Here is a 16,541-nt window from a genome sequence, read left to right on the forward strand (position 1 = left end):
ACCAGATAAATTAAAACATCCTTGTCTACTCCACCTCTTACCTTCTGGCTTAATTGCAATCAATCCTGTTTGAAAATCAACTGCTTTCTCTTACACTGTTCTCTATTAACAATTCACAGCACTTTGAGATGTGCCTTGTGGGAAGGATGTTGACTAAATCTTTCTCAGGGTTCAGACTCTGAAGTTCTTTTCTAGGAGAAAAATTGGTGGATGTGTCATAGTGGTAAATATAATTCCATAAAAATATCTATGCAGAAGAACAATTACTATGTGTGAATGAAAATTAACAGTCTACTGATGCCTTTACTGACTTGTGCGTAACTTCCCTTGGAAGGGTAATGTCCATGAATATGCAACATGCACCTTCTTCTCCCTACTGCTTCCCTATTGTTTTTCCCTTTTCATTATTACAGCATTTCTCCATATAACCTGTAAGACCTTTGGTATAGAGTTATGTTTGCATCTGAGCATTAAAGCTTATTATGAAGGCACAATAATTCCTGTAGTCTAGTTAAATATAATTGCAACGGGAAGAGAAGACAGAAGCAGAGGGCAGTTCATAATTCATAGACTTCTCACATGATTTCAACCTTCTCCTTGCAGAACTTTGTGGGTGGGAGGAGGTTAAAAATGAAGCTCTCTGCTACTTTGTGCTAAAAACCTGTGCCAGCCCTCTAGTCAGTGGAATTTATGTAATGATAACCAAATCAATTCAGAAACCAGTTTTGTTAATCTGTCAGAGACCCTAAGAGTGCACAGCTTTAAACTTCTCTGACAGTGTCTGCAATTACTCTAGCTGAAGAGACACTTCTGAACCAAGTCTAATGTTCATGGCAAAAGAGTTACATTAATTTCTATCAGCTTCTGATTGAACTGACTAGAATAAATCAGAGCGAGCGGGCACACAATCAGCTCTGCTGGCAGATTTGCAGATTGCTGGAAAGGGCCATGATAAGTCTCTGGGGTCTGGCTGTGAGTAATGCTCTCCTCCACCAACACAGCTGGATCCTGCCTAACCACACTCACTGACACCCACCATCATCATGTCTTATCCAGAGCTGCTAGGTTTATAGCCTCTTATCCAGAACTGCTAGGTTTATAGCCTCTATCAAAAAATAAAGAAGTTGTGAGCCATGAGAATATGCTCAAAGTAGAACGAGCTTCAGTGGCTTAAGGTGTCACCTCCCCTCCCAGCAATTTCCTACCTCCTCTTTGCCTGATATTACTGCCTCACAGCAGAGCTGGTGGAATGACACACACACACACTAGTCCCAGCTGCTTCAACACAAGGTCCTGCAAATTAGCCTAAACTGCTCATAAAATGACTTTAACATCATATTTTGCATTAAAATGGCTTAAAAACATTACTGGTTTTCAGTTCAGGGCCTGCTGTGAAGGCAGGAACCTTCAGTAAGGAGGTCAGGGAAGCAGTATCTTTTGCAGAAGTCCAGCCAGATTTGCTCAAATTTGACCCAGCAATAGGAAAGACTAAGAAATTTCACACTTAAAGTTATCATTCTTATGGCTTACTAACAGGTTTATGAACTTCTGACTGTCTGGCTGGACTAGATGACCTTCTGAGGTCCCCTCCAACATGAATTACCCTATACACCTAGTGTGTGTGGCCAGGAACCTGAAGACACAGTTCTTCCTGCTGACACAGTCACAGCCTATCTTGGCAAACTGTGGAGACCCATGCTTACCAAACTTTCTCTCAGAGTGGTCAAAATAAGTTGACACTGGTATTGTTCTGGTGTTGAAAAAGTGCTTTTCAGAAGGGAGGTCAGCTGTAGCATGGGGACCCTCTGCCACTAAGAAGCAGCCCTGCTCGACTCAATGGTTACTAGAAGAAGGGATGGGGAAAAAAAAAACCCAACCAGACAAATGGAGATTACACCCAAATAACCAGCCTTCTCTGGGTCACAATTTCCTAGCTGGGGGACACAATCCTCAGACAAAGCACTTCACGTGTTGCCTAATGTGGTAAGAGGTACATAGTCTTGTGAGAAAAGGGATATTATGGAAGTGCTGGGATGAGGCTGCTTATCATCTGCTCTCCCCTAGAAAGGCTGAACTCTGTAAGGTCTGCACAGCATCTATGCTTTTGTGTATGTGAAAAACCAGCAGGAATTGATGTCATGGGCAGGCAAGTTTGGAGAAATCTGGAAAAGGGGGAAGCCAGAGTTGCAGCTGTTATGAATTCATCACGATTTTGGCCCCGGTTCCAAAATCCTCACAAAGACATAAGAATCTCCACATGATTTTGAGGGAAGCAAGATCTGTAGATATATGAGTGACACATTCATGCATGCTGTATTGTTTAAGAGGCATACTGAGCTTTTAGTTTCAATCCCTGCTCTTTCACTTGTGTCAGTTAGCATTTCTGAGAACCTTATTGTGAGATACAACCTCATGCTGCTGCCTTAAAGAAACAACAACAATAGAAATTTTCTGGAGAAATAGTGTGCTACTATCAGGTGTGATCACAAGATCATCATCACTAGGACACTCTCAGAGCTGTCACAAGGCAGTTTCAGCAGTAAGGGCTCACTGCAGTGGTGCAGCTGCACACAGAAACACAGCTCAGCTCCACTGGGCTGCAGATTCAATGGGCTGCTCCTGCCTCCACATCTCCTCTGCCTTCCTTGTGCCTGCAGCAGCTCCACAGACTCAGCTAATTCGGGAACTTTCAGTTCCAGCTGAACTCGGTTAATTTTTTGGAGGAGCAAACTGGCTCTCCACCAGATCAGATCCCAGGCTTGCCTTGCCAGATGGCATCAACAGTGTTACTGCGGTGTAAATAACAAACAGGAAGGCATATCCTTGATCAGAGAGGAACGCAGGACTGCCCCTTTCGGTGGCAATACAGATACAAGCTGTCTTGCATTAACCGTGAAATTACATCCTTAGAAAGGTTTATAACTGCATGGCTCCCCTTGCAGGGCACCAGGCTGCTTGTATTAACAGTGAGTGAGCTGCACGTTTCAGAAACGCTAGGTAACATTCACCCTCAGGTGACACAAACTGGGTGGTGCCACCCTGTGAGACTGCCTCTGATCGCCAAATACCACTTTGGTACAGGAACAGGGCAAATCCCTAAATCTGTTCCTTTATGGTACTATAAAAGTGTATTACACTGCTAGAACAAAGATGGTCCAGTGCCCTTCTGCATGCCCACACAGGACAAACGTATGCTCTGCATTTCCCAGACACTCCCACAGACGAGGTGGAGGTACACGAGGTTTGCATTCAGAGCGTGAATGAGCTCTGATGTGTATTCAGAGCTCTTCTCGCTGGTTTCAGCTGCAAGGACACGACGCAAGGGCAGAAACTGATGCACAGGAAGCTCCAGCTGAACATGAGGAAGGACTTCTTTACTGTGCAGTGACCGTGCAATGGAACAGATTGCCCAGAGTGCTTGTGGAGCCTCCCTCACTAGAGCTATTCAGGAAGGCTCTGGACGCAATCCTGCGCCATGTGCTGTGGCACGGCCCTGCCGGAGCAGGGAGTCTGGACCAGATGCCGCACTGGGGTCCCTTCCAGCCTGACGCACCCCGTGACTCTGTGTTTTCAGCCTCCCCGCCCCGAGCCCCGGCGCAGCACAGCGCAGAGCACGGCGGGCTCAGCAGCCAGCCCGGCCGCTGGGCTCCGGCACTCCCTCCCTGCTGCCCGGCCGGGCCCCGCGCCCCTCCAGCTCCCGCAGCGAGCGGGCCGCTCTCCGCCCGCCTCCGCCTGGGATGCTCAGCGCGGAGCCCTGCCCAGGGCTGCTAAACGCGGGCTGGGCGGCGGCGCCCGCAGCCATCGCCGGCGGTGCCGCGGCGTTTTCCTTTCCTTTAGGAAAATCCCTTTTCCCCGCCGGCAGGACGAGGCGGAGGCGCTCCGGAGGCCGGAGCGGCGGTGCCGTCCCCTCCCCGCGCCCGCCGCCGCCGCCATGGCAACCGCCCGTCGCCGCGCGCGCGCACCCCCTTCTCCGCCCGCCCCCCCGCGCCTCTCCCCCCCCGGCCCCGCTCTGACAGAGCCGCAGCGCTGCGCCCCCTCCCCGCGACGCTCCCGCCCGCGGACACGCACCCCCGGCTCTCCCAGGTAACGGCAGGGCCCGGGAACGGGGCAGCCCCTCACGGCGCTGCTGCCCGCGGCGGGCGGCGGCGGCTCGGACCCCGCCACGCCGAGAGAGGCGGCGGGGGTGGGGGGGAAAGCAGCGGTAGAGGCTGGAGGAGGGCGGGGGCGCCCCCCATCTCCCGCGGAGCGTGCCGGGAAGTGTAGTCCGCGCCCCCTCCGCCGGGCGCTGGGGGCTGCCGGGAGAAGCGGCGGGAGGGAACTACAGCCCCCAGCGCTCTCGGCGGATGGGGGGGGGAGAGAGATAGGTGCTGCGGTGGGGAGCCCTATGGGGACGGGAGGTTCCCTCTGAACGAGGGCGCTGAGGCGGCTCTGCCCCGGAACAGCGAGGGAGAGGAGCCCCAGTGCCGCTGCCGGGGCGGGAGGGGCTGGAGGGAGGGGCGGTGCGGCAGGGCCGGCGGGAAGGGTGGGCGCAGGGGCGGTGCGGCTGCAGAGGGGAGGCGCGGGGTAGGGCAGTGAATGGGGGGTGGGTGCGGGAGAAACACGGGTGGGTGCCTACCGTGAGGTGAGGATGGGTTGGGGGCATCTGGATGCCTGTGGGGGAGAGAAAGAATACAAGGGAAGGTGCACATGGGAGGATGGATGGATGGATGGATGGATGGATGGATGGATGGATGGATGGATGGATGGATGGATGGATGGAGATGTGCTGGAGGAGGAGTGGTGGAGCAGATGGACGGAGAGCTGTGCAGAAGGCCGAGCAGCCCAGAGGCTGGGAATGGGTACCAAGGAGGCAATGGTCAGAGGGAGCTCTGGAAAGTTTCCCCAGCCAGTTTGCATTTATGGTTTCCAGTTTCACGTCTTCTACAACGCTTGGGCTCTGATGAGCTTGTTGCAGTAGGTGGTCTGGACACAGTGTTACTTTTTAAAAATTATTCTGCTACATTTCTATTTTTTTCCCCAAAAAATCTGTCATGATGTCAGCATTTGTCCCTTTTCTCTCTCCATTTCCTCTCCTGACAGTTCTGTGTTATTCTTTATCTTGTGTTCTCTAACAGTCACGAGGGAGAATAAAATTACAGTTTTTCTATATATCATACTTAAAATACACGTGTTTATGATTGGTATATAAGGGGGTGTCATTTTTTCTTCCCGAAAATCTGTATCTTAAAAGCATCAGTGCATTAGTACTCCCTTGTGTAATAATATTGAATGTCTATTCCTACTACAGTTTCACATTTCACAGAGATAGGTTTCTTTCCAATGAATGCTTGATTGCAGCTGCAGATTGTTGAGCAGTTTCCTTTTTCTTCCTTCCCCCCCCACCCCTATGTCAGCTGTATCCTAGACAGGCTTCAGCTTCTTTCAGGTCCTGCTGCTTGCCACACTGCAGAAGGGAGCATTGCAGCTGCAGAGTGCTTCCAGGGTGCCTGGCTCTTGGAGATTTGGGCTTTTGAGCAGGTAATGGGGAAAAATAGTTCCTGCCCTGACGTAATCCCAATCAAAAGACTGTGAAATAAATGGAATACAAGAAAAAAAAAAAGATAGGCTTTTATCTGGTTTTCTTTGTAATTAATTAATTAAAAAAAAGCTGATTCTTCTGGGGATGAACTGAGAAATCTGAAGACTTGGTGTCTATAGCACTAACAGCAATATGCATATAAATGTATATTTTAAAAAAATGTATGCTATTCTTTTTAAGTAATACAAATCCTTAGTCCTAAAGAGCCAATTCTTTGAAATTCAGAGTGGAGTTCAAGAGGTGGAAAAGTATTCAGCTCAAAAGTCAGGGTTATAAATACCTGTGTGAGTGTATTAAACCTCCAATTATTCATGGAAAGCTTATCTGGAATGCAGCTTGCCTGAACTGGAATGGAGCAGCAGCAGCACAGCACTCCACTCTTTGTGGAGCTGGCTGTGGTCTGGTACGGGGGGAACATGGGAGTATCCAGGGCCAGGTGCAGGAGCAGTTCCACTGCCTTTCTTGGCACAGAGCCCGACCTAAGAAACGCTCTGAACCCGAGATGGCTCTGTGCAGACCCATCTTGGGAGCCTTTGGTGGCATGTTTGCTCTACCAGAAGTGCTTACACACTGATATGCAGAGAAGCAAGTGGCTCCACAAAGGACCAGAAGGATTATTGACTCGGGCCGGGTTCCACTTTGTTGAGTTCCAGACAGGCCCTACAGAATCCTTCAGGTCTCTGGGCCCTGCGTCCTGTCAGAGGAGGGGTTGACTGATCATGGGCCTGGGTTTGATTTGTTACTAATGCCAGAAGCCCTGGAGGCTGTGCTGGAGAGGAGAGAGGTGAGCAGCCAGTCAGGGTCCAGGAGGGCTAAGATGGAGCAGAAGCTGGTGAGCCTGTCACTGCCTGACCCGTGTGTGTATGGAGTTACACTCCCCAGAGTGCCCCACAGCATTTGTTTTAGCTCTTTTCGCTACCCAGCCTTGCTAATGAACACCTCATTACCCCAAGGATGGTGATGGGCCCATATGGATGTGTCTGAAACTGGTGTATGAGGTGCTTGGAGAAGGATACGGTTCACACTCAGTTTTACCAATGGCACAGCCGTCTCTGATTCTCCTTTCTGCTTCTTCAGAGAACTGTACTTCAAAGGCTCTGCAAATGGCTATTTCATTCTCCAGGATGCTTTCTGTTTGGTTCACCAAACTAATGAAATCTCTAATTTAAATCTCTAAATTAATCTTTAATTAAAAGACTGGCCACCTATTTAGTGTTTTCTTATGAGTTTACTTTTAACTTGTGGTGAATGTCTTTACTTCATTTGAAGATTATTTTTTTCACTTGCACTCAAAGTAATTCTCTGTTTCAAGTTAAGAATGCTCACAAAAATAGTTTGAGGCCTGCATGCATGCTTCTTCTCCTTCCCACTTCCATACACATTTCCCCATTAACTCCATGTCTGCTATTGCAAAACAGTTTCAATGCAAGAGGCCAAAAACCAGTTAGCAGAAAGCAGTTGACTGAATTAAAAGATCCCTTGGTGCTGGGTTTCCTGGACCATGGTATACATATATGCGTGTGTGTGTGTGTGTGTGTGTGTGTGTTTTATCTGATTGCTGCTGCTGCTGTTGTAGTCAGCCTTGTCACTGCTAATGCACACAGCAAAAAGAAAAAACAGCACTGGCATAACACATTTCTCATCTTTGATTCATTTACATGTAGTTTAAATTCAAATCTGCTGGAACTGAGCCATGTCTTTACTTATAGATATGTTTTTAACAGGAGTTGTGATCCTGTGAAGTCATGATTGTTAGTTTTCACACCAGTCCATGGGACTACAGCTGCATGTTCAAACAAAGCCATGTTAACAGGGAAAGATGGATTTAGCTGTGGAACTTGGCAAGCCTTTTGTTTGTTTGTTTTTTATCTGACAATAATCAGTTAAAATGTTGGTTTTGTCATGCAAACGTAATGTCTGCAGCATCAGCAATTGCTTCTGAACAGGGACAGACAGTTATTGGCAATGAAGATCAGTTGTTCTGCATCCAACACCAAAACGAGAGATAATCTTTATAATAAAGCAGGAAAGACTTATTTAATTTATTTTAATTATTGCATTTTTAATATCTTATTCTTAAAAATCACATAAAATGTATCAAGCACGTAAAAAAATACAGTCTGTATTTCTGTTAGAAATAGAATTCTGTAGGCTTCTAGTAGGAGTCACATGTCATGCGGGGAAAAACACTTTTTTTGTTCCTCTGACAATGTTCCAGTTAGTGTTGCTGTTTATGCTTTCTCAGGTAAAGCATTGTCATATTGTTACATGTCTCTGTTTTAACAATTTTTAAGTTTGAAGAGAAGACTGAAAATCAGATCATTGTGCTATTTTAAATGAAGACATAATTGAGGGAGAGAGACCTATTTGAAACTGATCAAAGTTGGCTTACAAAACCGATATGGCTGTAACTTAAGAGGGGCAGTTTTCAATTAACTGTAACAAAAAACTTGCAAGCAGTAAGAGGAATTTGAAAAAAAAAACAACTTCAGTTTATGACTTAGACTCTGATAATGGAACTGGTTGCACATGAAAAGTGTATAAATACAAAAATCAAACCCTCTTAATAATGGACTTCTCTTCCTTGCTTTGCTCTCTGTGGCAATTGACCTGTTCTGGGATTGTGCAGTGGCAGAGAGTTATCCTGGCTCTGCCTTGTACAAGTGGAGAATGTGCAGTCATACCTCAGTCATAAGCACTGTGTTCAGAAGATGGTGCCTAACAGTGTGACTCTCTGTCTTGTGACATTAGTTGTAACTCTTACACTGCATTTCGGAATGCCCAACATCACGCACGGCTGATTTACAGAAAATGAGAAACAGGGTTAGTAACCAATCTTCATCAGCTTATGTCCAGACCTTTCCAGATGTTCAGCTGTCCAGTCAGCAGTACTGCAGGGCTGCCATGATGTGAGAGCATATGTCCAGCAATCGCAGGAAGCTGTGGAATGTTTTTGTTTTGCCTGGACAAAATTTTGATCTGAGAAAGACACATGTCCAGGAAAATGCACATATGGTATAGACCTCTCAGTGGGGAATTAACATCTGATTTGGAGAAAAGTCTGATTAGTAGGTATTAAATAAGGCTTGAAACAATGAGAATTAAACAAAAGTGTCTAACAGCTCATTTAATGAGAGTCCTCCATCCTGGCAAGAGTCAAGGGCTTGTGGAGAAAATGGGATTCAGTGGTGTCACTGGTTGTGTCAAAACACATACATAAAAGAGACACATAAAGATAGCAGATGCCTTCCATTTTGGCACTTGCAGAGTGAATGTTTGGGATCAAGCAAGTGGAAAAGCCCTGCTGCAGACCCCCTCTACAGGGGAGAGCATTTTCTGCCTCTGGTAACACTGTGGTGAGATACTGCTGAGAGAGATGGTTTGAAGGGGGCCAGTCCTGAATCCATTCCCACTGGTGTTGCACACAAGTTTGGAATAGTGTGCTAAGCTGTCCCCCTTTACCTGTCATTCACACAGTCACTGTATCTGCCCATGGATATGTTTGTGTGTATAATGCTTTGATGTTAAAGTAGAGACTGTCTTTTGGATCTTGCTCAATTGTGCATTGCTTTAGTTCTGGGAGAAAAATTCTTTTCTGACCCTAGATAGGGATCAGCTCAGCTTATGCTCTGAAGAATAGAGATTAATATCCCCTGTGACCTTTTAGCCTGGCTGCTGCAGGGTTTTTAACAAGTGGGTTTAAGACCCCACGTGTGGCAGCTACGCTGACATGAATGTCTGTAATGTCTCTTCTTGTCAATGATCCGTGAACTGAGGAATCTCCAAGGATATCTTGACTTGCAGTGGAGCTGTTACGGTCTAGTGCAGGAGAGAACCACACAATGGTAGAATGAAAAGCTGGTGTCACAAGTAGTGTGTAAGTTGTTCTAAATGTACTTGACAACTGTTGTCCCTGGCTGTATATTTACTTAAAAGATGTGGCTGTGGTATGGTAGGAAAATTAAATACCTAAACAAAGCTCCAGATAACAAACAACAAAATGATTTATTTATGATTAATGTATTTCTGGTTCCTTGGATGTCTCTGATGTTGTATGAACTCTATGATACTATGTAGAATAGATAATAAAGAGTGAGTGCATAGCATGAAAAGGTCCTCACCTAGTTGTAGTTACTTCTCCCTCCCTCCCTCCCTCCCTCCCTCCCTCCCTCCCTCCCTCCCTCCCTCCCCATACCTGACATTGAAGAATGGGATGACCAGAAAACAAAAGAGGAAATAATTCCTTCAAAACATTTTTTCCCTTGATTTTGGACTTACTGTTTTGATTTGCTTTGGATATTCTGAAGTAACATTACCTTCACTGGTGTGCATAGGAGGCTTGTAGTTTGTTTAAACCATTTTTAGCATTAGTTTTAAATAGCAGTAGAATCTCAGAGAACTGCTTAGGATTCCAGGAAAGCACTGGTTTAGGGCTGAAGCCTACAGCTGCTGTTTCAAATAAAGCTCAGGTAAATGGGTGGCATTATATTCACCTTTTCAAGCTATATGACACCTTTGGTATCTAGGGTAGGTAATAAGTAAAAACTGAAGTGCCTGAATCCACAAGAAAGATCCAGGGGCTTTTGTCAGCCTAGCTCTGGAGGTATTGACCTCTCAGGAGGTACATAGGTAGGTATACATCCACCAGCCTCCTTCCATGCTCCAAGTTTCAGTGCTGTCAGTGTTTTATAAGCTCTTCAGTGTGGCACACCAAGCATCAAGCTCATGCATAAGCTTTGGCATCACAAGCATGAGGCTAGAGGCCTCCATACTCTTGGTAGCTGGAGGAAATGGGAGAGTCTTGTTTGGTTTGCTCCTGCAATTTTAAAACTGTGTGCATTTTTCTGCTTCCTGCCTCTCATCTTCCTTGTCCTGGAGTGGGCACATGTTTGCATGGCTCCTATGGCTTGCCTCCTGCCTGTGGGTTGACCCAGCTCCCACCACGGACAGAGATGAGGAGGTTGTCTCCTCTGGTGAGCAGGGGACTCTTCTGGAATTAAGGGGAGTTGGTTGTGAATATCAGTCCTCTAAAGGCAAAAGAGAGTTAAATATGCCCAGAGGGTGGGAACTAGCTGTAATAAGGAGCAAGGAGAGATTGCAAAGCAAGTGTTTTCTGTTTAATGGATTTCTAGGAATTAAATTCAGCAGTTCCTTAAAAGTGTTGCTGTCTTTCACTACATATGCAGAAAACCTCCAGAGATTTGAGGAATGTTTTTCTTAATGGTGACAGGCTGGTTGTGAAGCAGATCCTAACCTGGATGTGTTTGAAGACAGGTCAATGGCTTCTGCCCCACATGGTGTTCTGTTCATTTATAAGCTGACTCATGAGATCTGAATGGGTCATAAACTATCTTCAGTTCCTATCATTTTATGCATTTCCTGTGCAATGTGGGTGACATCACTTTTTTTTCCTATTAGTGACAATCTTCTGTATTTAAAAATTAAATTATCTTAGTTGCTGCTAATCCAGATCTTGGTAATGATGTATCCTGCCTATGTCAGGAAACAAAATAAGGGTTGTCACCCTTTCCACCTTAGATTTTCTCCTGCCCAGTAGTTTACAACAGCCAGCAGGAATGCTGTGCAAGCTGAAATGTGCAGCACAGCATGAGGACAAGTAAAGCCCCAGTAAGTCCTGCTGTGCTTGGTGGAGTGTCAGCTGCAGGGTAGCAGCATGTTCTTGCTCTCAAAGTCATCAGCCACATGCAAGCTGTGTGACCTGTGGGTTTAAGTGAGGCTGGCAGTTTCCATGGCTTTGTTGCAGGGAGCAGGAGTGATGAGATGATGAGCAGACCTGGTGTGCAGCTCTAGGCAGCAGTTGGGACCATCAGTGTGGCACCGTTGGGATGGGCAGCGGGTGTTTACTCAGGGCAGAATGAATTTCCCGTGGATGTCTGTTTAACTTGTCAGGGGTTTGAATTTTGCTAAGCACAAGGGAATACAAAAGCATTAGACACATCCTCCTTAATGCCATCTTGCTCTTGTCTTGTCTGTTTATAAAACCTACTAACATTTTTATAACCCACTAGGATGTAAAAGGTTGCTTCTGCCTGTTCTGGCTTCTGTCTGCTACCACCTGTTCCTTTTGTGTGCACTCCTATAGCATGGGCTGTTTTCAGCTGTGTAGTCTGAACTGTGTTTGTATCCCTCCTTCCCAGTTTCTTCTTCACCTCCTTGGTCTTGCCAAACCCTTGATACAACTAGTGGACCCCACTCCAGAGCTGACCTCCTCCCTCTTGTTCAGTGCAACTCTGCATTGCATAGCTATGAATTGCAATTTTTTATTTTTCATTTCCAGAGGTTTGTATCTCAGTGAATGTCAGGGACCCCACACATACTGAGAGCACACGGGAAAGGAACTGATGCTCTTTTTCTGTGGTGGAGACCTAAACTTTGGGTCACATGAGATTAAGATAAAAGGTCAGGCACTGCTTCAATCCTGAACCTTAAATACAAACCTAGCTGAATTCTGAATGTCTGGGTTATTGCTTTCTTGATAGGTTACTGGGAAAAGCTGGGCTATGGGTTTGCCTTAAAGTCATGCAATTTGAGGACTAGGGGAAGTTTTTACTTTGGGAATCACTGTTCTAAGAAATGTTAAATTTGGATTGCTAACTGCCATAAATCCTGAAGTGACATGTTAAATTTAATGAAAAAATTCAAGTCAGCAGGTGGATGTTGGAGTACTTTGAAAGAATATTTAAACAGAATGAGGCTCTCAACTTCATCTATAGCAGAGCAGTCATTCAACCATATCATAATCTCATTAGGGTGAGGGCTCTTGAAAGTGTGAAGTGCAGACATCCCTGATGCTGGTTGGCACATTTAGGCATGTATGTAATATAACAGAATAAAAAGCAATTTAATGCCTCGTGTGATTTGGGATTCACAGCTGATGGCTGCTAATACATTGTGGTGATCTACAAATTAAAGTTGAGTTTGTTAGTTTCAGTGTGGGAAGGGCATTTAATTTTGTTGCATTAATTTAACAGGATTGAGGCCAAAGGCAGCAAAGAAGTTGTGGTTTTAATCACTATAAAAGAATTACGATTCATGATCTGAAACCTTAGGCTAGTAAAGAGATACTCCAGACATAAATGGTTGTAGAAGAGCAGGACTGGATGGGAGCAGCGTTGGAAAGACACTATTCAGCTATGAGAAAAATTATAAAACTAAAGCATCACTGTCTGAATTATTCTACAGCATGTAAAATTCATTTTTTCTGGTAATTATGTTCTCTTTTAGATTTCTGAGTGAAGATGAATTTAGCAGAGATTTGTGATAATGCCAAAAAAGGAAGAGAATATGCACTCCTTGGGAATTATGACTCTTCTATGGTGTATTATCAGGGTGTCATCCAGCAAATCCAGAGACATTGCCAGTCGATCAGAGATCCAGCAATTAAGGGCAAATGGCAACAGGTAGGGTGAAATAACATTGACCATATTCTATTACTTGATATTTGAAAACCACACTATACCTCCCAAATCCTATAAGATGCAGAGGACTTACATTTCAGTGATGTTGGCAAAAGTTGTACAATATTTTGTTGATATTCATGGGAAAATATTTTTCATGGTGTTCAAAAGGAATTCTATTGTTCTAACTGAATCAATTCTTCTGTTGTCACTTAGGATGTCTGTCTAATTCCTGGTCTCTTTCTCTCTGCATACTCTCTGTGATTGCATACTTTTGAAAAAATTGAGGACTTTCTTTTCCCCTTGTATCTTTTGGCCATCTAATATCCAGTAAACTAAAATGTGAGTGGGTGGGTTAGCATCACTAGAATTGTTGTCTGACTATAATGACACTAAATGTAGCCTAAATGTACACTAAGTGACTATAGTGTACAAATTTGGATCGGGTTTCTAAACCTGCAAGTCATACCCTTAGCCTGAATCTTGCACACATCTATCTCCCTGCTAGACAGAGTACTGTTGAAACTGTGGAAGTAATCTGCAGGTGAAACATAAGAACCCCATCTATTTTTATTACTTCCAGTATTTAAGTCTTCATCACATTTTTTAGCCCATTTTTCATGGTACAAACTGTGTTCTATAAACATAAAAAGGAGGAAAACCATATAAAGATGCTTCCAAGAATAAAGAATTCATGTTGCATAAAGACTATGTTTTGAAAGAATAACGTATCTCCTATGAAAGATACAATTTTACAGTAGGTAGCTAAAGAGATGATTTCAGTAAGAGTTTTTCTAAATATATGTTTAAATGATATCACCTAAAAACAGAAGCAAATCTTCCTTTTTATTGCAGCAGATGATTTGTTTATAGGTTTGTGTTTGAAACTTCTGACACTAACACAGACTATTTTGTGCACTGATAAGTACAACACTGTTAACAATCACTTTGTAGAAATAGTGCTATTCATAGGTGTTTATCATAGAACTGTAGAAGTCTGTCTATGAAGAGCTTGTCTGCAAAGCGTGTGCCTTTACATCCAGCAGAGATAGTTTTCCTGGTAATGTAGTAAGCTGGGTGTTGTGTAGGAGATATTCACATTCAAGTACTTGTATTCAAGCTTTTTCCCACCCCAGGACATGCTGATACAAGGTGTTCATGCCCAGTACGTGTCCTTAGTTCCTGCCAAACTTGTAGCTAATGTGAAGATAGAGTATGAGGATCTCCTCATTCTGCAGCTGAACCACTGCATTGTCTTCACATCTAGTATTTAGTGTTTCCTCTGATGACACTGATTCTTCCAATAAACTTTCAACAGCTCTTGTTTTGTGAAGGTCACTCAAGTCTCATGTTACTGTGTGTTGTTTGAACTGCTTCACAGAAGCCTGTGCACCATGGAATGTGTGCTGCACATTGGAGACAAACCTCAAGCACAAAAGGACCATTAACACAGTTTCCAGGATTTATTCCCTGGGGAAGGCAGCTGTCTCTCCAGCAGAGGATCTGAAGTTGGCACCTTCTCAGAAATTATCCCCTTTAGGCAAAAGAAGAATTGCTCCTGACCGTGTCACATAAATGCTTTAGAGATGTGTCCCAAATAAGATCTGCAGCAGGTGGGGTAGCGTCTGTCACACTGTGCACTCATGTTAATTCTGGAACTTCCCAACACAGTAATGGCAGATGAGCTTTGTCAGAATATTGCTTTGCTGTTACTGGTTCCAGGCTTGGAGACAAACAGCAAAAAGTAAGAAGCGTGACTGAAAAAAGAAATGAAGGGCTTCATCCCTAGGTTATTTGCCTTCTCATTCATTTGTGAGAACAAAATGATACAGCCCAAGAGCAAACAATGCAGCCCTGGAATTACTAGCTTTTACAGAGCTTGCATGTTTTGGTGAGACCTATAGAGATAGACCTGGTTTCCTTGCCCACTCTTTATAAATAAATAATTGTTGTGCTTTCTCACTCCTTGAGACAGACTAAGAAGGAGTCTGGTGATGTGGATGTTAGCGCTACTTTCCAGCTCCAACAGCAGCTACATTCAAACTGTCAGTCACAGTCAAGCAGCTATCTTGAATGACAACCTGTTCTGAAAAAAATGTGACTGAGGAGTTGGATCACAAGTAACACTCATTCACAGTATTAAAGCAATATCTAGATATTAGTTTTAGATCTTTCTCATTAAAGAGTTATGCCATACACGTTATGTAAGTTTAGCAAATTTTCAATCCAACCCACTTGGTACCAGTAATGTGCAGAAGCAAAAGATTCCCATACCAGTGTGGTTCTTGCAAGTGGCTTGAGAAGCAAAGCAACCCTTAGGTCATGGGTAAGGGGATTAATGCAGTTGATTTTTACCTGAAATTCTGTCTTCTCAAGCATATGGAACTAGCCTATTCTTCAGGTTCTTCAGCTTCTCCATCATCTGAGGAATCTGGAGAGGATAATACCACTGGTGCATTTTGGAGGTGGAGTTTAGCAATCACTAACACTGTGGGAGCTTTTACTCTTGAATGTCCTTGTAAGTGCTCAAAGGAGAAGAATGTTACTTAAACTAGTTCTTCTCTAGGATGTACTGTCTGCATACACATTCACAATCTTGAGCCTTCTGAAGGATTCCTGGGGTGCTGAGTGTCAGTATGAAGCATCCCTTTCCTTTCTGTATGCTTTGTGTGCAGCTCACTAACAGGTTTTTGTCCTACTGATACTTCAGGGGCAGTGAACTAAGTTTCGTGTGTTTGTGGACAAGTTCCATTGTAAAACAAAAATGTTCATTTGAGGAACATCTCAAAGAATGGTTCCAGCTGTGGCTGTGCAGCTGACCAACTTACATCTCTTACATGCACCATTGTTCTTCCTGTTTGGTCCTTCTCAACAGTGAGTGCTCCATCCTGAATAGGTACCTCATGCCTGATGGATCTGCTTTGTTGCCTTGTATATGACAGAGGATTTTCTCAGTAGTTTATTGAGCAATGTCAAAGCCCAGATGAACCAGAACTAGTTGGGATTTTGGGTCAGATTCCCAAATGCTTATGATCTACATCTCTTTGCAGAAGTGTCATTGTTTTAAAATTGCTACAGGTTGGTCTGGACAGAATAATGTTCTGTGCAAGTATTTGTTGGGCTGTATTTCATGTCACACCGAGAGACAGCTTCAGCTTTGCGACTGGACGTCTTGATTTTGAGGATTCCTCCTGCTTGGAGCTGATGGTTAGGATGAGGAGGAATATGAACATGTTAACATCTCCTCTGTGAACAATTGACTCATTCAGTTACAATTGATGCAATACTGCTTCTGGGAATTCCAAATCAGTGCTAACCAGGGAAGAGGAATTCTGTTACTGTCTGGCACACCCTGCAGATCTTAAACAGGGCAAAAGATGCATGCTGTGGATCCACCAAAGCAGAGACATGACAGCATAAGAATTCCTCTGACTTCATGGAAAATTCACAGCCATTGATCATCACCTCTTGACTGGTTTATCTTGGGGATGTCAGGGTCACCTGGTCTTGAGACCGTCCTTGTTTTACATCCAGGGAGTTCCCAG

General features: G+C 44.5%; 1 protein-coding gene and 1 long non-coding RNA gene across 6 annotated transcripts in view; one reads left to right on the forward strand and one right to left on the reverse strand.

The window, feature by feature from the left end:
- Positions 1-4,328, reverse strand: part of LOC129134899 (uncharacterized) — a 75,976-nt gene extending 71,648 nt beyond the window's left edge. The window contains exon 1 of one of the 4 annotated variants that reach the window (XR_013180948.1): positions 4,069-4,327. This is a non-coding gene — a long non-coding RNA (uncharacterized LOC129134899). Of the gene's footprint in view, positions 1-4,068 lie in introns of all 4 variants that reach the window. The other 3 variants (XR_013180949.1, XR_008536241.2, XR_013180950.1) reach the window with 3 other exon arrangements.
- The window catches only part of KATNAL1 (katanin catalytic subunit A1 like 1), a 39,777-nt gene continuing 27,197 nt past the window's right edge, over positions 3,962-16,541 (forward strand). Inside the window, exons 1-3 of one of the 2 annotated variants that reach the window (XM_077173822.1) lie at positions 3,994-4,083; positions 5,394-5,517; positions 12,824-12,999. In XM_077173822.1, the coding sequence (XP_077029937.1) occupies positions 12,838-12,999 (162 nt within the window). In that variant the 5' untranslated portion in view covers positions 3,994-4,083; positions 5,394-5,517; positions 12,824-12,837. Of the gene's footprint in view, positions 4,084-5,393; positions 5,518-12,823; positions 13,000-16,541 lie in introns of both variants that reach the window. The other variant, XM_054654633.2, reaches the window with a different exon arrangement.

Source organism: Agelaius phoeniceus, chromosome 2, assembly GCF_051311805.1.
Source record: "Agelaius phoeniceus isolate bAgePho1 chromosome 2, bAgePho1.hap1, whole genome shotgun sequence".
NCBI lineage: Eukaryota > Metazoa > Chordata > Aves > Passeriformes > Icteridae > Agelaius > Agelaius phoeniceus.